This window comes from Camellia sinensis, chromosome 3, assembly GCF_055761805.1.
Source record: "Camellia sinensis isolate YWXY chromosome 3, ASM5576180v1, whole genome shotgun sequence".
NCBI classification, from domain to species: domain Eukaryota; kingdom Viridiplantae; phylum Streptophyta; class Magnoliopsida; order Ericales; family Theaceae; genus Camellia; species Camellia sinensis.
In genome coordinates, this window is record NC_138963.1 from 2,254,738 (window position 1) to 2,277,102 (window position 22,365).

General features: G+C 36.3%; 1 protein-coding gene and 1 pseudogene across 1 annotated transcript; one reads left to right on the forward strand and one right to left on the reverse strand.

The window, feature by feature from the left end:
- The first annotated feature begins 1,335 nt into the window (after positions 1-1,335).
- LOC145820865 (uncharacterized) lies at positions 1,336-2,981 on the forward strand. Its single transcript, XM_082917499.1, has 2 exons — positions 1,336-1,386; positions 1,587-2,981. Exons 1-2 carry the CDS (start codon positions 1,336-1,338, stop codon positions 2,979-2,981), a joined length of 1,446 nt encoding a protein of 481 aa, XP_082773625.1.
- Positions 2,982-3,286: 305 nt separating this feature from the next.
- On the reverse strand, positions 3,287-6,780 carry LOC145820866 (phospholipid-transporting ATPase 1 pseudogene; annotated as a pseudogene).
- Positions 6,781-22,365: the final 15,585 nt, after the last annotated feature.

Consider the following 22,365-nt stretch of genomic DNA (forward strand, 5'->3'; position numbering starts at 1 on the left):
TAGTGTTGTGATAGATTAAACTATCTATCCATTTTTTTAATTGTTAAATTTTATATCATTAAGTTGTGTTATAATGTTATTAATAACATGAATTTTTAAATTAAATTGAATTTAGTTACGATATAAAATAAAGAAACAAATAAGGAAAGTTTTCATTGTCAACCATTACATTTTCCCTAAATCTTTCCTTTAAGTAATCCTTTCAAGTTTAATCTAAAATATGAAATCTATACTAGTTAGGTCTTTGAGGATTAAACTCCCCCTTTATGTTTCTTACTGTTTTTTTAACTTTTATATTATTAAGAATGATGTGTCATAATGTTATTTGAAAGTTTTCATTAATTATCATTATTTTTTGCCTAAATATTATCCCTTTGAAGTTTTCTCCGTCAAATTTTATTCCAAAATTATGAAATTAAAAAGATTATTTTCTAAAAATTAATCAAAATTAAAATTTTGTCTCACACTCTTTCCTTCCATTTTCAAAACACTTTTTTCTTTCAATTATTCTATATTTTTTTCAATATAATTTTCTTCAAAATGCTAGTTTTCCATCAATCAATTATCTATTGACTAGCAATTAACTAGCAAAATCTAATTTCCATCTAGTCTAGTAGATTTTAAAATTTTAATTTTTTTTATAAAAAAAATAAAAATTCACTAAATACGAGAGAAAAAATAATCAACAAAAAAGTTATTAAAAAAAATTAATTCCAAACAACTCTTAAATCTAAACCAAACATTGATCTTTCTCAATAAATTTATGGGTAAAAATTATAAGATTGTAGTAATTATTTGATCTTTTCGAAACTCTAAGATGATATGTGTCCATCTAATAATAAGGAATTGTGTACTTACATTATTACATAGTCGAAAAAGAGTAGAATCAATATGAGACAATGGCAAAACAATAGGTAAGTTATAATGAAAAATATTATATGCAATCTTTTTTTCTTTTTTTGGCTATTATTTTTGTATCATCATTTATGTCGATATTTATTATTGATTCTTAATCATTATGACAATTTTTTTTTTGATCAGCAAAGAAAATCTTTATTGATAAAAGCATATAAAAGAGATACAAACCATCAATAAAAAGAGATACAATCTTTATTAATCATTATGACAATAACAATATAAATAATTATTGATGTATTTTTCTTTTAGTTCATCAATAAATTTTATCTTTTGTGATAAAAAAAAACAATATAAATACTCTCGCATTCTGTATTCAGTGATATTGCCAACCCTCTTGTGTGTGTTGATGTGATTCTCCACTATAATTTCAAGAACCCCATCAACCTTTACAAAAGAGAGAAAGATATAACCAGAACCATGGTTTTTTCCTCCATCCCAGCTTATATTGATCCAAGCAACTGGCAACAGGTTAGGATTTTTTCTTCAATATATGTTTTTCAATCCATGGCTTCTTTGCCAATAAAGCATCAAAAAAGAGAAGAAAAAAAATTATATTCCTCCCCCTTTTCTTTATCTCCTCTTCTTTATTTTTCACCATATCTTTTCTTGAATATACATTTCATTCTTGCTTTTTTGTTTTCGTTTTTTGTTTTGTTTTTGTTTCACAGCAGCAACAAAATCCTCAAATTGGAACTAGTAGTGGAAATGGAAACCCTCATCTTCCACCACCTCCGCTGCCACCACCACCACCACCACACCAGGGTGATGGTTCGGGCTCAGTCAGGCCTGGTTCGGTGGCTGACCGCGCCCGAATGGCCAACATACCCATGCCAGAAGCTGCCCTAAAATGCCCGAGATGTGAATCTACAAACACAAAGTTTTGCTACTTCAACAACCACAGCCTCACTCAGCCTCGGCACTTTTGCAAGACTTGCCGGAGGTACTGGACGAGAGGCGGTGCTCTGAGAAGCGTTCCTGTGGGCGGTGGTTGCCGGAGAAACAAGAGAAGCAAAGGAAGTAACAGCTCGAAATCTCCGGTCAGCGATGGCGGTGGTGATGGGCAAACTATCAGTGGTTCAACAAGTGCAATCTCATCTTCTACTAGTGTTGGAATTGGAACAGCCAGTTTATTAGGTCTCACACCACAAATTCCACCACTCCGGTTCATGGCAGCTCCAGTGAGTCAACTCACTGATCATCATCATCATCACTACGGCGAAATCGGGTTGAGTTACAGTGGAAATTCTGCTCCTTTGGTGGTTACAAGTGACATGAACATGAATTTCCACCTTGGAAGTAGTTCACTTGGTCTCGGTGGCGGTGGTGGCGGTGGCGGTGGAATCGAGCAATGGCGGTTGCAACAACCAACTCAGATTTCCCCGATGGCGGGCTTGGATTTTCCGGGTGTTTTGTACCCATTTCAAGGTGGTGTAGAGCCCTCTGGCTATGGTGGTGAGGGTAGTCAGGTCCGGCCAAAGCCACCGGGTTTAGGGTTTACTACTCATCAACTCGGTTCAGGCAGTTTATTAGGTCTCACACCACAAATTCCACCACCCCGGTTCATGGCAGCTCCAGTGAGTCAACTCACTGATCATCATCATCATCACTACGGCGAAATCGGATTGAATTATAGTCGAATTTCAGCCCCTTTGGTGGTTACAAGTGACATGAACATGAATTTCCACCTTGGAAGTAGTTCACTTGGTCTCGGGGGTGGCGGTGGCGGTGGAATCGAGCAGTGGCGGTTGCAATTGCAACAACCAACTCAGATTTCCCCGATGGTGGGCTTGGATTTTCCGGGTGTTTTGTACCCATTTCAAGGTGGTGTAGAGCCCTCTGGCTATGGTGGTGAGGGTAGTCAGGTCCGGCCAAAGCCGCCGGGTTTAGGGTTTACTACTCATCAACTCGGTTCAGTGAAAATGGAAGACAATCAGGTTCAAGAGTTGAATTTGTCAAGGCAGTTTTTGGGAATTCCAGGAAATGATCAGTATTGGAGTGGTTCTAGTTCTGCTTGGACTGACCTTTCTGGGTTTAGCTCATCTTCCACTGGGAATCCCCTATGATTAAGTTCTCTATCTATCTTGTGATCCCCAAAGTGAAGCTTAGTTTTCTGGGAAAAGTGAAATGAAAGTTTCATACTTAGTCATAGCTTGGGAGTTTTGAATTTAGTTGGCCAAGATGGAGGATTTTGATGATGGACTAAGGACTTTGTCTCAAAAAGTTTGTCTGAAAACCCTAGATAGTATTTCATGCTTTCAATATTTTTTTTTTGGGTTTAATTTTATTTTATTTTGTTTGCGTCTGAGCATGTTTACATAGATGAATGTATGAGTTACATACGTACATGGTTTGTAATGTGTCAAGGGAGTTATCTGCTTTTTGCTTCCTTGTACGTTGGTGCCTTACCAACTGTGCTCTCTGTCTTTTTTCTGTTTTTGTCAATGTTCTCTGCTTTATCTTCATAAATAAAAATCCTTTTCTTGGCTGCTGCAAAAAAAAAAAAAAAAAGATGAATGTATGAGTTGTAGTAGTTTCTATATTGGAGTTTTTTTTTTTTTTTTTTTTTTTCTTTTTGTTGAAGTCCTAATTTTCAGAAGTGATCAATATCATTGGGCTGAATGTTTTCTATGGAATTCTGTGCTGACAAAAAATCACATTTGATCTTCAATTCCTAGGGTTTGCATAAAGTTAGATTCTATCTTTGAACCCTCATAAATTGCATCAGATATTTGGCAAATGAAAAACGTTATATTCATAGTAAATGTTGAATATGGATCTAAAAGGAAAAAAATTACATAATTTTCATAGTAAATGTTATTAAATTTTTGTAAGCAACTAACAGACGTGGATTTAAAAGGAAAAAAATTACATAATTTTTTAACAAGTTCACTAAGCACTAGTGTTGTGATAGATTAAACTATCTATTCATTTTTCTAATTGTTAAATTTTATATCATTAAGTTGTGTTATAATGTTATTAATAACATAAATTTTTAAATTAAATTGAATTTAGTTACGATATAAAATAAAGAAACAAATAAGGAAAGTTTTCATTGTCAACCATTACATTTTCCTAAATCTTTCCTTTAAGTAATCCTTTCAAGTTTAATCTAAAATATGAAATCTATACTAGTTAGGCCTTTGAGGATTAAACTCCCCCTTTATTTTTCTTACTGTTTTTTTAACTTTTATATCATTAAGAATGATGTGTCATAATGTTATTTGAAAGTTTTCATTAATTATCATTATTTTTTGCCTAAATATTATCCCTTTGAAGTTTTCTCCGTCAAATTTTATTCCAAAATTATGAAATTAAAAAGATTATTTTCTAAAAATTAATCAAAATTAAAATTTTGTCTCACACTTTTTCCTTCCATTTCAAAACACTTTTTTCTTTCAATTATTCTATATTTTTTTCAATATAATTTTCTTCAAAATGCTAGTTTTCCATCAATCAATTATCTATTGACTAGCAATTAACTAGCAAAATCTAATTTCCATCTAGTCTAGTAGATTTTAAAAATCTATTTTTTTTAAAACAAAAAAATTAAAAGTTCACTAAAAATGAATTTAAACAGCTCTTAAATCTAAACCAAACATTGAACTTTCTCAATAAATTTATGGGTAAAAATTATAAGATTGTAGTAATTATTTGGTCTTTTCGAAATTCTAAGATGATATGTGTCCATCTAATAATAAGGAATTGTATACTTACATTATTACATAGTCGAAAAAGAGTAGAATCAATATGAGACAATGACAAAACATTAGTCAGATGATGTTCCTAAAATGTTAGATAATTTTTGGAGATTGTACCACTTCATATTCATACATAAACACGAAAGTGAGATAGAAAATTTAAAAAACTTAAGAAAGACAAAGAAATGTTCAGAATATGACAGGCATGTGCAAACCATAAAACAGTTAAAAGCCAAGCTCAAAGAAATGATTCAATGCATTTGAAAGCTTTTGCAAATTACATTAATGTGATACAGAAGAGATGACAAAAGGTGGCATGAAATAACTTTATTTTTTTTTTATCAGTAAAAGAGAACTTGTTGATGACAAAACATACAAATACATATGAGATGAACATCAATAAAGAGGTGGAAGAGCAAAAGTGCATCATAGCTAACAAACCCAATCCCAACTAGGTTGGCACCGAGAAGAAAGCTCAATCATTTGCGAGCTCAACCACAAAGGGATGGTGAGAATCCATGCCCAAAATGACAATAAAAAACACTAGCATCAGCAGAGATGGTGGCATGAAATAACTTTAACAGTGATCAATTCAAATAATAATAGTGAAAGAAGATATTAACGCTAATAGCATGCAAGATGATGCATGCACAAGGCTTGATGGGCTAAAAGATCAGACAAAAGTAAAGCAAGTCCACTGCCATACCTGCAATGTTTGAATCCTGCAACGTATCAGCCATCACCATGGACCTCCCATAATCCTTCCCATGCACACTTGCTCTCCGGAATTCAATTTTGTTCTCAGTAAGTGTACCTGTCTTATCTGAAAATACATAACTTATTTGGCCCAAATCCTCATTTATATTCAAGGATCTGCACTGAAATCGTGAGTCGGTACTACTGTCATACATGTGTTTGTCTCCAATCATGAAGTATGATTGTCCCAACCTGTCCCAACCAAACCAACTCCATAGAAATATAAAGAGATATAGGTATCATTATCTGAAACAAAATGACAAAGCTCAAAAAGGACGAAAAAGTCTCCATAGGAATTCCATAAAATCTGTACAGTTTCCCAGCAGATCTTATTCCATCTCCAAAATAACATTTCCTGTAATAAGGCAGCGTATCGAGCCAGTCGCTGTGGCGCTGAAGCCATAGACCCATTCCAAGGGCAACTACCAGGCACATGGTGAGAAGAAAAACAGACAACCACAGGGTTTCTCTGTCCATGTAACTTTCCAGTCTGCTTCTTTTGGAAGGTGACATTGCACTGTTCAGCATTGCCTTTGTTTCCTGACCAGCATAGACCACCACACCGACTACCCATTCTGTGTTCTTCAGTTGACAACCACGCAAGATGATGTTGGATTGGGTGAGAGGAAACCTCTGCCGTTGTAACTCCATGTTGGCTGTGAACTCATATATTTCTGTTAGGCTGCTCACATCTGATAAGCCCTGAAATAGTGCATCCTTCAAATACCATTGAAGTTGTTTCTTGCCTGGCGTACCTTGTCTTCAAGTTTGACTCACCATCTAAATTCATTGTCTGGATGCAAGCAATTCCACTAGGATCATGTGTCCCCAACAGAACCATGTCACATGGAATCGTTTCATCTGCACAGATCTTCACAACCTCCCCAACCCGTAGCTTTTTCCACTTTTTAAACTGAAACTTGCTAGATTGGAGCACTAGAGATACCCGGTTATTCTTGTTCAGATCTGACCTGTGTCTTCGCCAGTCCTCCTAACCATCTTTAACAGCCGTCACACAAAGCACAAAAAGAAGAGGACAAAGAGACACTGTTCTCCCAAAAACAGCAAGAGGGGGAAGCTGGTTCAGAGCAGCAATAGCTGAGAAACATAAATTAGCAACCCGATGGAACTGAATGAAGAGGTTCTTAGGCATAAAATTAATGACTGTATACTTGCTAGTTCGGATCTCATTCTCAGTAAGCTCATACTTATCATTAGTCTTCCTCGAATTGTTAGCATAAATCAGCCTTGGATTCTCTTCCTGTGACAAATTACCGTTAAACTGCATGCTTTTGTGATGAATCCTCTGAGATTTATTCAGCTTATCCTGGACCCGTGAATTTTTCAAAAGCTCCATTGAACCACCCCACCCCACGATACCGAGCGTTTCCTCTCTCATGGGGGGCATTCCAGTGCAAACTGCTGAAAGAGTTGAGACTCAGCTGAACAGAAGTTGGATGTCAGAGGGGAAGTATGTTGAGGGTTTTTTTCACAAAGAGCTGTATCCAAAACAGAGACAATATTGTCACCGTTTTTCACGTTGCCGTCATTCACATCAAACAAGTTATTTGGTGCATCTTCAAAAATGGAAGAAGCAAATGATGCATTAGAACAGAGACAACCCAGTGAGCTAATTCTCGAAGATGGATTGGGAGACGGCAATGACAAAGGATCAACTGAGGGAGGATTCCAGTGGCTCACCAGAAGTCATAAATAATTCTCCAAAGGACACACATTAGATAACAGCATGACTAAAAGCTCACCACAGTTCTTGAGATTCATAAATACCCCACAGCAAAATTCATCCCCACTCTATCGCTCGTTCGAGCACCACGAATTTGAGCTTCCCTGGTCCAAAAATGACATCGCATCCAACAAAAACCCATATTTTTTTCTTCTCACCAGTCAACAATACCCAATAAGCAGCAAACACAATCATGTCCACAAAACCATCTTCTCAATAATAATAATAATAATAAAAAATAATTTGATGTAGAATTTCCCTTCCCAACTAACCCCAAAAAAATATCTGCGAAACCCCTTTCTTGTGAGAATATGCAAATTGAAACCCTAGGAAGGAGGAAACAATATGCTCTTGCACCAAAAACGGATCAAACAAACGGAACAGTTCAGTTCACATGAATGATGATGACAAGTCCCTCAAGGCTCTCCACTTAACAACAAGTGCATACGAATACGCAAGAAATGCCAAAACTGAACACAAATAATCGGCACCCCCCCCCCCCCCCAAAAAAAAAAAAAAAAAAAAACAGCAAATATATCAGAAAATCAAAGTCCCTTTCCCTTGTAGCCCTAGCTTGCTAGAAACAAAACCACATTCATGATCATGAACGAACCAGACAAGACAACAAATTGAAAAACCGATTCAAAAACCAATGTATACACACAATGTACATAATAAAAAGATGGAGAAACGAGAGAGCTAACCACAGTAAGTAAATTGGAGTGCAAAACAAAGGGTCCCTATCGTCTCGGAAATCGGGAAAAGAGAGTGAACAGAAAGAAATTCAGATAGTCCTTCAATGCACTGAAAACGAAATCATGGCGAAAATGGCAAAGATCTGAAACGTTTTCGTCAGGGATCTCTATTCTATTCTATTCTATTATCACACAACTGTTGAGTTGAGCTGAGTTTTTATGCATCTGATCAGCAAATACAGAACAGAACAGAGCAAAATAGCAACAAATATAGAACAGAACAGAAGAGAGGGAGATAGTAAGTAATTTCACGTATACTATACACAATTGTTTGATGAGATTGAAAAAGATTTGAAAGGGAGGCACGAAGACCGAGAGAAGAGTGGAAGAACATAAGAACAGTGGCTGTTCTGTGTCTCACCGGAATGCATGCCCCACCACAACCACAACCACAACCACAACCGGTGGTTTGTGTAGCTGCGATTCGTTTAAAAACATAACACAACAGTGTTAGGCGTTTCACTGTTTTCACGTTTTCTGACAGTTTTGTTTCGTAATGTCAAAATTGCCCTCTACGATACGGGACCGTGGTACGACCTTTTCGGTTCTGCTATCGGGTCTACTTGCAGATAAAAAATGAAAGAAATTAACTTTGTCAAAAATATTTTATAGTCCAAGTTTAAATAAAATAAGATCAGCTGTCAAATTAATCAGAACAATAATGTTACATTATATTAATTTATCATCCTTAAATGATTTTTCATAATATAACATTGAAATTAAATTTTACATAATAATAAAATATTTAATAAATTAAAATTTAATATTTATCATACACATCATTAGATACAATTTTTAAAAATAATAGATCATCTCAAATATTTTTTTGATTCGAATTGATATGCCTAGTTAGAAAGTTGACCGTGTAAATCTTTTAATGATTGGTAAAATTAACAAATATTATTCCCCAACAAAACTTACCTTTTCTCAACTCGTTAATTTATTGTCAATTCAAAGTTTTATTATGGTAAACATATGATTTAATGTCATTACCATAGTTGGAGCAGGTTATTGCAGTAAGGACCCTCTTGCATGTCTGTCCATTGTTGCTTAAATTTTTTTCATACCATTTTCTATTTACCTCGAGGAGCATGTCTTATAATTTAGGTCATGTGCGGTTTATTCTTTAATATTTAAAAATGATTACACAACTCCCACATAATTTTTTAATCAAAACGCACCATTAGTTTTTAACTGTAAGTGACATTGATGCGATGATTTGGTGAGTAAGCCATTATTTAAGACATAAATACCTTTTTCATATCTTCAAATTTACAAAAGAATGCTTTCTCTCAAATTTTTTTTTTTGATACGAATCTTTCTCTCCGTTATTTCTTTCTAATTTTTTATATAGATTTTCCTCTCTACTGTATACTATCTCTCTTCCCATCTTTCTCTCCGTTATTTCTTTCTAATTTTTTATATAGATTTTCCTCTCTACTGTATACTATCTCTCTTCCCCTTTCCTCTTCTAGTTCTCTCTCCGACATCTCTATACCCACATTTTATCTTGTGAACGAACTTTGAATTTGTTAAAAAAAAAAAGAATAAAAAAAAGGTTATAAATGGTGTATGTATTCAAACCTAGCACCACCACTAATTTTAATTATTGCATTTTTTGTATATAATTTTTAATGGAAAGAATTTTTGTATTTGATATAATGTATCACCATGATTTTTGTACTCAATTTTCATAATTTCTAAATTCAATCTTAATGAAAAGCACACCACCACCACAAAAGGTAATCTTATTAAGAAAATAGAAATTACACACACATATATATATATATATATATATATATAAATTTATAACATATATAAAAAAGAATGAAAGCAAGTCAAGTTTAATGGAAAACGTCAAAATGATACATGTCTAAAGCCCAAGCATACAAAATTACCCTCCATTTTGTGGTTTATTACTCTTCACTCCATTATGTTGATTGCTTCTTTTTTTTTTTTTTTTTTAAATTGGTTGGTTGCTTATCATGACTTTTGTATAATTTGTCTTTGCCCGTGGAGAAGAGCTAATGAAACTCACAACAAGGAGTGAAATCATGATTAATTTACTAGTTATGATTCTTAAAAAATAAAATCAAACCACCTATTAAAATTATGAAATCAATCTTATATACGATCCGGTTTAATTTAGAATTATAGTTGCACATAATTTATTTATAAGAAAAATCATGTAACATTTTCAAAAAAAATTAGCTTATCATAAATTTTAAAAATAATAATATGTCCATCAAACAAACTACTCTCAATATATCAGTTTTATTGAGTATTTTATTAATGTACTCAAATTAACTCAGTATTTTTTATACACATATTTTCATTCCACCAATAAAATTTCAAATTCTTCTTTTGGTGACGCGTGGAGGGCCAAATAGCATATATAAAAGTGGCAAAACATTAAGTTGAGTCTCACGCTCTAATTACTAAAAATGTCCTTTCTACAAATTAATATTATTGTCTACCATTGTAGTGGGCCATTTGGTATGGAAATGATGACGTATGGCTTTGCTACATATCAAGCCATATGGCCTTGGCATAGTGGTGGTCAGCTCTGTTTTTTCTACAAAATATTTCATATAACAAGATACTTATAAACTAAGAATTTACTCATAAAAAATAAAAAAATAATTAATGGACATATTATGGGTTCATACAAGTTTGGATTTGTATCATTTTTATTCCTATAGTATATAATAAAATTTTTAAAAATGTTAGAGATATACAATTTGGTATAATGATATAGTAAGAGTTGGACTTTTTATCATTGAATATGTAATAAATTAAAAATTGACACCTATTACACCACATCATTGTCGATCAGAGTTTGGACGACAATTTTTGTTTTCTATTTCCTCTTTCAAACAGTATACACTATCAAGATGGTTTCGTTCGGGTGAGCAAAAGATTATATATTGTGATTAGCTCCATTCCTAATGACCATGAAGTTGAAGTAGAGCCTTAGGTAAAGACAAGGCTAGTTAACAATTAAATAATAACTTATATGGCTACTTTGTGTCCAAGATTGCATGTTTTTTATTTGTTTGTTTTATATTGTTTTTGTTGTGATTTATATATGAGTTATAGATTTATAGCAATTGAATATGCTTGTATTTATTCATATGAGAAAGTACGACATATTTGGTTTGTCTTTCAACATATGTTTTTAGAGAAAAAATTTCAAAAACATGTTTGGTTGAAAATTTTGGAGAAAAAAAAATTCAAAATCCGTTTTATCTGTACTACACACCAATTAACCACTTTTTCTCTCTCCTCTCTCCTCCCTCCTCTCTCATTCTCGATTACTTTTTATCTCACACTCATCTATTCCACTATAAAAAAATATCAAATCATCCCAAACTCCAAAAATATTTTCAAAATATATACAACCAAACAAATTTTTAAATTTTCTAAACTCTCCAAAAAAAGAAAAAGGAAAATTGAAATAATATCTTCTTTGAAATTTAGCCACATGTGTTGAGTATATATGTTGGCTCAGCCAATTAAAAGCTATCATATCTTTCTGTCAAACTTACCACTGTTTGGTGCGCATTTGTCTAGATACTTAATTTTTAATTGATATATTTTGTAAAAAATAAGGGATGGTTTGCTTGTTTTCAGAAGAAATGAAAATTAAAAATAAAAAATTTTATTGAAAAAATTGAAACTAATTTAATAAAAATAAATATGAAAAATATTTAAAAAAAGATGGAAAAAAAGATCAAATAATTACTACTCTTTTCCAAAAAAAGAAAAAAAGATTGCATATAATATTTTTCATTATAACTTACCTATTGTTTTGCCATTGTCTCATATTGATTCTACTCTTTTTCGACTATGTAATAATGTAAGTACACAATTCCTTATTATTAGATGGACACATATCATCTTAGAGTTTCGAAAAGATCAAATAATTACTACAATCTTATAATTTTTACCCATAAATTTATTGAGAAAGATCAATGTTTGGTTTAGATTTAAGAGTTGTTTGGAATTAATTTTTTTTAGTAACTTTTTTGTTGATTATTTTTTCTCTCGTATTTAGTGAATTTTTAATTTTTTTTATAAAAAAAATTAAAATTTTAAAATCTACTAGACTAGATGGAAATTAGATTTTGCTAGTTAATTGCTAGTCAATAGATAATTGATTGATGGAAAACTAGCATTTTGAAGAAAATTATATTGAAAAAAATATAGAATAATTGAAAGAAAAAAGTGTTTTGAAAATGGAAGGAAAGAGTGTGAGACAAAATTTTAATTTTGATTAATTTTTAGAAAATAATCTTTTTAATTTCATAATTTTGGAATAAAATTTGACGGAGAAAACTTCAAAGGGATAATATTTAGGCAAAAAATAATGATAATTAATGAAAACTTTCAAATAACATTATGACACATCATTCTTAATAATATAAAAGTTAAAAAAACAGTAAGAAAAATAAAGGGGGAGTTTAATCCTCAAAGACCTAACTAGTATAGATTTCATATTTTAGATTAAACTTGAAAGGATTACTTAAAGGAAAGATTTAGGGAAAATGTAATGGTTGACAATGAAAACTTTCCTTATTTGTTTCTTTATTTTATATCGTAACTAAATTCAATTTATAATTTAAAAATTCATGTTATTAATAACATTATAACACAACTTAATGATATAAAATTTAACAATTAAAAAAATGGATAGATAGTTTAATCTATCACAACACTAGTGCTTAGTGAACTTGTTAAAAAATTATGTAATTTTTTTCCTTTTAGATTAGGAATGGCAATGGGGGTAATGGGGTGGATATTAATTCCCCATCCCCATTCCCCTATAATAAATTTTTTCCATTTACCATTCCCTATTCCCCATGGGTACCACCCTTCCCATTTTTTAATGGGTATGGATTTTCCCCAACTCACTTTAATCCCCATTTTTATTTTTTATATTTAATGTTAACAACCACTTTTTTTTTTTTTTTTTTTTTTTTTTTTTTTTTTTTTTTAAGGTTCACAACAAAAACTAAATATACTTTCAATTTTTTTTTTCTTTCTTTTTTAATATATTTAATGTCACGACCCCAAACCGCCCCTAGTAGTTTGGTGCCGTGATGGCCAGTAATCCGTAATTACCGAAGGCCAACTTTTCAAAACTTAACACAATCAGAGTACGAATATAGGGGGCTCACAAATGCGGAAGCGACAAATCAATTACAAGCGGTCCATAAGAGCTGTGCGTAGATTAAAGCAGTGCCAAACATTTCCAATTAACTTCACAATTTAAATACAACAAGGTACAAAATACATGTTACATCTTGATCAAAAGGCTTCTCGAGCCGACAAATACAAAATACAGCTAATACAAGTCAAGAAGCATGATTTTCAAGATTTGCCGACATGCAAAGCAGGGCATTGCCGACGTAAATACAAAGTGAAGCCGACAAATACACGAATCCAAAACAAGCATCCCAACGAACTAGGCGTCGCCGCCGTCCTGCTCATCACCTACATATATATAGAGGGGTGAGTACAAAACTCAGTGAATGGTACTAAAAATAAAGGTTTTACATGAATAAAGCCGAGGTCCTTCAAAACGAATCACACCAAAACTTTAGCAAGGCAAGTGATGAACCGTATTCATCATCAAATATCATAACATCGGCGAGACAAGGGATGAACCGTATTCATCATCAAATATCGTAACATCGGCGAGACAAGGGATGAACCGTATTCATCATCAAATATCATAACATCGGCGAGACAAGGGATGAACCGTATTCATCATCAAATATCGTAACATCGGCGAGACAAGGGATGAACCGTATTCATCATCAAATATCGTAACATCGGCGAGACAAGGGATGAACCGTATTCATTATCAAATATCGAAACATCGGCGAGACAAGGGATGAACCGTATTCATCATCAAATATCGAAACATCGGCGAGACAAGGGATGAACCGTATTCATCATCAAATATCATAACATCGGCGAGACAAGGGATGAACCGTATTCATCATCAAATATCAAAAGCTGTACGATCCGTAATCGTTTGGTCAAAAGTATTGCGAAAGTTTAGAGTCCTCCAATACAAGGGACTTGTGCACTTGGTACCGCGAAAGTTTAGAGTCCTCCAGTACAAGGGACTTGTGTTACTTAGGCCCGTAGCCCGATTTAACAAGGACCGTATCCTTTTATACTAGGTACTGCGAAAGTTTAGAGTCCTCCAGCACAAGGGACTTGTGTTACTTAGGCCCGTAGCCCGATTTAACAAGGACCGTATCCTTTCCAAAGATGGCATCAAAACAAGGAGTATACTTGACTCATCAAACAAGAGCTATTTATTCATGCTATCAAATACTTTTGTCAAAACAAGCAAGCAAGATTTATCAAAATGAGTATAACATAGCTTTATCAATAATACCACTCACCTAGTTCTTCAGGTGTAGGCTCAAGCAAATATCAAGGACCTACAATCACATGGCAAGTCACATTCTCAAAGCAAGCTCTATATATACATGCAAATGATCTCGGCATTCTTGCCAGATCCAAGTCAAAGACAAAACAAAACAAGCTGGGAGCTTAACCACTGCTCCCGCTCATAAAACACACCGGGTACTGACCAGGACTAAGCCGAGGTCCCGTTAAACAAAGCCAGGAAAAATCTGGGTTTCGTTTGGAGAATATGAAGAACATGATCATTTGAAAGATGGATGCAAGTTCACAACTTGTTATAAAATCTGAGTTTTCATGCCAAGAGTTCAAAACATATGGACTTAAGTACCCATTCAAGAAGGTCATGCAAGAACAAACACAAAACATGATTTTCGTTCCAAACTCTTCGATCAAAATGGGACTTTGTTCAAGAACACATGAAAAACCATTTTCTCTTTCTAAAACCAACTCCAAAACGATGCATGACATGCAAAACAAAACCGATCATGCAATGCAGCTAGGTATTCAGTAAGAACAATCAAAGGAGATCAAGATTCTAACCTCAAAACTCGGATCTAACGGTTCAAGCCACACGGATCAAGCTTGGAAGACAACTCTCACTCAAGAACTCTTCTTCCTCCTTTCTAGAGCTTCTCTCTCTAAAACAAAGATTTGAGACAAGAAATGATTTGTTTCAAGGTCTGTCGGCTGCCTTAACAAACAGCTCGGACACGTGGCATTAACGGGTTGGTTCAGCTCCAAAAAGGTGATTGATAGACAAGACAGCCTCTGACAAATCGTATGCAGCAAGCTCGGGTAAGACACATCGGCAAAGAGATGACATCGGCTCAAAACAAGGATCCAGCAACGGGATAGAAAAACATCGGCTAGGGAGGACGACACTTGACTAAGCTGTGCCACACCTTGGCCGGGGTGCGCCACATCTCGGCCTAGGCCATACCTGCCTGCGGACAAGGTTCAAGTGCGAAACATCTCGGCAAGAATGCCCGAGGTGAAGATGGGGTTAAACAAGACCTCAAGATAGTTCTAAGTACAAAGGGTCAAAGGCGGACTAAGCTCAAGATGATCTCGGCTACACACACATACTAAGCAAGGAACAAAATCATGCAAGCAACTTAAGCAAATCCAGCCAAGATAAAACCTTCAAATTATCATAATAAAGCAAGACCATGTAAGGATGTATGCAAGTATGGCAAGAGTAAGGTGAGGGTCGTTACATCCTACCCCCCTTAAAGAAGTTTGGTCCCCAAACTTAGATTACCTTGTTCCCAGAACAACTCCGGATAACGGGCTCTCATGTCCTCTTCCTTTTCCCACGTGGCTTCCGTGCCATAATGCTCCTTCCATTCGACCTTCACCATCGGTATCGATCTGTTCCTCAATTGCCTCACTTGTCGGTCAATAATTCTCATTGGCCTTTCTCCGTAGTCCAGATTCTCATTAACTGCGATTTCGGAATGATCAATTACATGTAGTGGATCTCGGATGTACTTTCTCAACATCGAAACATGAAACACATTGTGGACTTGGCTCAAATCTGGCGGCAAAGCAAGTCTGTAGGCAACGGGGTTAATTCTCTCAAGAATTTCAAATGGTCCAATATACCGAGGTGCTAATTTACCCTTCTTCCCAAATCTGGAAACTCCTTTCATTGGTGAGACTTTCAGGAATACGTGATTCCCAACTTCAAACTCTATCTCATTCCTTCTCTGGTCGGCGTAGCTCTTTTGTCGGCTCTGGGCAGTTTTAATCCTCTGTTGGATAAGCTTAATCTTTTCTGTTGTCACTTGAATCAATTCGGGACCAAGCAGAGCTCTGTCTCCGACTTCGGTCCAACATATCGGCGACCTACATTTCCTTCCGTACAAGGCTTCATACGGCGCCATGCCAATGCTAGCTTGGTAACTGTTATTGTAAGCGAATTCCACTAAGGGCAAATGTGTTCCCCAACTTTCTTGGAAATCCAATACACAAAGTCTCAGCATATCTTCGAGTGTCTGAATTGTCCTCTCTGTCTGCCCATCTGTCTGGGGATGAAAGGCTGTACTAAACCTCAGCTCGGCTCCGAAAGCTCTCTGAAGACTCTGCCAAAATCTAGAAACAAATTTAGGATCTCGGTCTGAAACAATTGATATCGGCACTCCATGTAGTCTGATAATCTCGTTCACATATAGCAAGGCAAGTTGATTGGCGTTGAAGGTAGTCTTAACGGGTAGAAAGTGTGCTGACTTAGTTAACCTATCCACAACAACCCAAATTGAATCCATACCCTTAGGTGTTTTCGGCAAACCAATCACAAAATCCATGGAGACGTGCTCCCATTTCCACTCAGGAATCGGCAAAGGTTGAAGAAATCCTGCTGGTCTTTGATGTTCTGCTTTCACTTGTTGACAATGTAAACACTGGGACACGAATTCGGCTATTTCTCTCTTCATATTTGGCCACCAGAAGGTCTGCTTCACATCTTGATACATCTTGGTGTTCCCTAGATGGACAGCAAACTTAGTGCTATGTGCTTCCTGCAAAATCTTTTTCTTCAGCTCTGGGATGCCGGCCACACATAACCTTCCTTCAAACTTGAGTACTTGGTTTTCGATGGTATACCCTGGTCTCGGCTTCGTGTCAATCTCCTCGGCAATTTTCTTGAGGAAGTTATCCTCCATCTGTCTTGTCTTTACTTCATTAACGATAGTCGGTTCTGCTGACATCACGGTTAAACACGCCAAATTTCCATCTGACTTCCTGCTCAAAGCGTCGGCTACACTGTTGGCTTTACCGGGGTGATATTGAATTTGCATATCGTAGTCTTTTAACAACTCAAGCCACCTTCTCTGCCTCAAATTCAGTTCCTTCTGAGTGAATAGATATTTTAAGCTCTTATGATCTGTGAAAACCTGACAAGTAGCTCCATACAAATAGTGACGCCAAATCTTTAAAGCAAATACTACGGCTGCTAATTCTAAGTCATGGGTAGGATAGTTTTTCTCATGAGGTTTCAACTGACGAGATGCATAAGCTATAACCTTACCCTTCTGCATTAGTACACAACCCAAACCCTTATGCGATGCATCACTGTAGACATGAAACTCTTCGTTACCTGATGGTAGTACAAGTACTGGTGCTGTAATTAGCCTCGTCTTCAGTTCCTGGAAGGCTGACTCCCGGTCTTCAGTCCATTCATACAGTGTTCCCTTCTTAGTCAGTTGCGTTAATGGAATTGCAATCCTTGAGAAATCTTTCACAAACTTCCTGTAATAACCTGCCAAACCCAGAAAACTACGAATCTCGGACACATTAGTCGGTCTCGGCCAATTCACTACGGCTTCGATTTTGCTAGGATCAACTGAGATACCCTCTTCATTAATCATATGACCCAAAAATGAGATGGTAGAAAGCCAAAACTCACACTTGTTAAACTTCGCATACAATTTCCGTTCTCTCAAAATCTGCAAGGCAAGTCTCAAGTGATTTTCGTGTTCAGTCTTACTCTTGGAATAGATCAAGATATCGTCAATGAAGACAACTACAAACTCATCTAAATACGGCTTGAAGACTCTGTTCATCAAATCCATAAATGCAGCAGGGGCATTAGTCACTCCAAAAGGCATTACTAAAAACTCGTAGTGGCCATATCTTGTTCGAAAGGCAGTCTTCTCGACATCTTCGGCTTTAACCTTAAGCTGATGGTAACCAGACCGAAGGTCGATCTTAGAAAAGACTCGTGCTCCTTGTAACTGATCAAGCAAATCATCAATTCTAGGTAACGGGTACTTGTTCTTAATGGTGACTTTATTGAGTTCTCTATAGTCGATACACAGACGGAGTGTGCCATCCTTCTTTTTAACAAATAGAACAGGTGCTCCCCATGGTGAAGTGCTCGGCCTGATAAATCCCTTATCTAATAACTCTTGCAATTGCAGTTTCAATTCTCTAAGTTCAGCGGGGGCCATTCTATAAGGTGGTTTGGAGATCGGCTGTGTTCCCGATATAACATCGACCGTAAACTCTATTTCTCTATCGGTCAAGTGGCCAGGCAATTCATCCGGAAAGACGTCGGGGAAATCACTAACAATCGGGATGTCGGCTAAGTTAACATTTCCATTCTGATCACTCAGTATACTACATAAGTAACCTCGACACCCTTTCTGAATTAACTTACAGGCCTTAATGGACGAAATCAAGTATGGTGGGGGCACTACCCCTTTCCCTTGGAAAATAACCTCGGCTAGGTTTGGGGGTCTCAAGGTGACACTTTTCGAAACACAATTAATAGATGCATTGTTCGCGACTAACCAATCCATTCCCAGTATAATATCAAAATGAGCTAGGTCTAGAGGCATTAAATCTACTAGCAATTCAACATTCTCAATCACAACAACACATGCTCTGTAAATGGATGTAACAAACATAGATCTCCCAGATGGAGTAGATACAGACAACACATAATCAAGGGGCTCTAGTTCTCTATTAATTTTCTCAGCAAACTTAGTAGATATAAACGAATGAGTAGAACCCGAATCAATTAACACATAGGCATCTTGGGAGCAAATTAGTAAAATACCTGACACCACTGCCTCAGCATTCTGAGTGTCTCCTGGTACTAATGCAAACACTCTGCCCTGTCTCATCTGTACTTTCCCAGCATTTCCTTTCTGAACGGAACCCGAGGTATTTTCTCCTTTCTTGTTGTTATCAGTCTTTGCTTTGGGGCAATCCCTCACATAATGGCCCATCTCGCCACATTCATAACAGGCTCCAGACGTTCGTCGGCAGATCCCGAAATGCTGTTTCCCACAATCCGAACACGTCGGTTTAACACTCCCTTCCTGCCTTAGGTTACCAGTACTGTCCATTCTATCTTCGGGTTGATCTCGGCCAAGCGGTGGTCTACCTCTCCTCATAATGCTATGAGCGTGCAAAGTATGACTTTTAAACAAATAAGCAAATAACCACATAGGCAAGCAACAAATAAGCATATCAAGACAATGCACATTCCACTCAAACAACAAATACCATGATGCAACCCTACCATCTTTCAAAGGGAAATCCTATGCTCTTTAGGACTCAAAGTGTGTGAATAACGTATACCGAGGAACTTGTGCTCTGATACCACTCTGTCACGACCCCAAACCGCCCCTAGTAGTTTGGTGCCGTGATGGCCAGTAATCCGTAATTACCGAAGGCCAACTTTTCAAAACTTAACACAATCAGAGTACGAATATAGGGGGCTCACAAATGCGGAAGCGACAAATCAATTACAAGCGGTCCATAAGAGCTGTGCGTAGATTAAAGCAGTGCCAAACATTTCCAATTAACTTCACAATTTAAATACAACAAGGTACAAAATACATGTTACATCTTGATCAAAAGGCTTCTCGAGCCGACAAATACAAAATACAGCTAATACAAGTCAAGAAGCATGATTTTCAAGATTTGCCGACATGCAAAGCAGGGCATTGCCGACGTAAATACAAAGTGAAGCCGACAAATACACGAATCCAAAACAAGCATCCCAACGAACTAGGCGTCGCCGCCGTCCTGCTCATCACCTACATATATATAGAGGGGTGAGTACAAAACTCAGTGAATGGTACTAAAAATAAAGGTTTTACATGAATAAAGCCGAGGTCCTTCAAAACGAATCACACCAAAACTTTAGCAAGGCAAGTGATGAACCGTATTCATCATCAAATATCATAACATCGGCGAGACAAGGGATGAACCGTATTCATCATCAAATATCGTAACATCGGCGAGACAAGGGATGAACCGTATTCATCATCAAATATCATAACATCGGCGAGACAAGGGATGAACCGTATTCATCATCAAATATCATAACATCGGCGAGACAAGGGATGAACCGTATTCATCATCAAATATCGTAACATCGGCGAGACAAGGGATGAACCGTATTCATCATCAAATATCGTAACATCGGCGAGACAAGGGATGAACCGTATTCATCATCAAATATCGAAACATCGGCGAGACAAGGGATGAACCGTATTCATCATCAAATATCGAAACATCGGCGAGACAAGGGATGAACCGTATTCATCATCAAATATCATAACATCGGCGAGACAAGGGATGAACCGTATTCATCATCAAATATCAAAAGCTGTACGATCCGTAATCGTTTGGTCAAAAGTATTGCGAAAGTTTAGAGTCCTCCAATACAAGGGACTTGTGCACTTGGTACCGCGAAAGTTTAGAGTCCTCCAGTACAAGGGACTTGTGTTACTTAGGCCCGTAGCCCGATTTAACAAGGACCGTATCCTTTTATACTAGGTACTGCGAAAGTTTAGAGTCCTCCAGCACAAGGGACTTGTGTTACTTAGGCCCGTAGCCCGATTTAACAAGGACCGTATCCTTTCCAAAGATGGCATCAAAACAAGGAGTATACTTGACTCATCAAACAAGAGCTATTTATTCATGCTATCAAATACTTTTGTCAAAACAAGCAAGCAAGATTTATCAAAATGAGTATAACATAGCTTTATCAATAATACCACTCACCTAGTTCTTCAGGTGTAGGCTCAAGCAAATATCAAGGACCTACAATCACATGGCAAGTCACATTCTCAAAGCAAGCTCTATATATACATGCAAATGATCTCGGCATTCTTGCCAGATCCAAGTCAAAGACAAAACAAAACAAGCTGGGAGCTTAACCACTGCTCCCGCTCATAAAACACACCGGGTACTGACCAGGACTAAGCCGAGGTCCCGTTAAACAAAGCCAGGAAAAATCTGGGTTTCGTTTGGAGAATATGAAGAACATGATCATTTGAAAGATGGATGCAAGTTCACAACTTGTTATAAAATCTGAGTTTTCATGCCAAGAGTTCAAAACATATGGACTTAAGTACCCATTCAAGAAGGTCATGCAAGAACAAACACAAAACATGATTTTCGTTCCAAACTCTTCGATCAAAATGGGACTTTGTTCAAGAACACATGAAAAACCATTTTCTCTTTCTAAAACCAACTCCAAAACGATGCATGACATGCAAAACAAAACCGATCATGCAATGCAGCTAGGTATTCAGTAAGAACAATCAAAGGAGATCAAGATTCTAACCTCAAAACTCGGATCTAACGGTTCAAGCCACACGGATCAAGCTTGGAAGACAACTCTCACTCAAGAACTCTTCTTCCTCCTTTCTAGAGCTTCTCTCTCTAAAACAAAGATTTGAGACAAGAAATGATTTGTTTCAAGGTCTGTCGGCTGCCTTAACAAACAGCTCGGACACGTGGCATTAACGGGTTGGTTCAGCTCCAAAAAGGTGATTGATAGACAAGACAGCCTCTGACAAATCGTATGCAGCAAGCTCGGGTAAGACACATCGGCAAAGAGATGACATCGGCTCAAAACAAGGATCCAGCAACGGGATAGAAAAACATCGGCTAGGGAGGACGACACTTGACTAAGCTGTGCCACACCTTGGCCGGGGTGCGCCACATCTCGGCCTAGGCCATACCTGCCTGCGGACAAGGTTCAAGTGCGAAACATCTCGGCAAGAATGCCCGAGGTGAAGATGGGGTTAAACAAGACCTCAAGATAGTTCTAAGTACAAAGGGTCAAAGGCGGACTAAGCTCAAGATGATCTCGGCTACACACACATACTAAGCAAGGAACAAAATCATGCAAGCAACTTAAGCAAATCCAGCCAAGATAAAACCTTCAAATTATCATAATAAAGCAAGACCATGTAAGGATGTATGCAAGTATGGCAAGAGTAAGGTGAGGGTCGTTACATTTAATGCTGACAATTTTTTTTTAATTTTATTTTATTTTTTTTTAAGGTTCACAACAAACGTTAAATATACCTTCAATCTTTTTTCTTTCTTTTTTAATATAATTAATGTTAACAAATTTTTTTTTTTAAGGTTCACAACGTTGTATGATTAAAAAGTAGAATGGCGTTTGCAGTAGTGGTGAAGGTGGTAAAGGAGATGAGTGGTGAAAGAGAGAGAGAGAGAGAGATGAGTGATAGACAGATAGAAAAGAGAAAGAGAGAGAGAGAGAGAGAGAGAGAGA

Bases quoted from the DNA above. Each gene is read 5' to 3' on its own strand.
- LOC145820865 (XM_082917499.1), top strand. From the start codon at position 1,336: ATGGTTTTTTCCTCCATCCCAGCTTATATTGATCCAAGCAACTGGCAA. The intron at 1,387-1,586 runs GTTAGGATTTTT...TTTGTTTCACAG, and splicing joins ATCCAAGCAACTGGCAACAG to CAGCAACAAAATCCTCAAAT.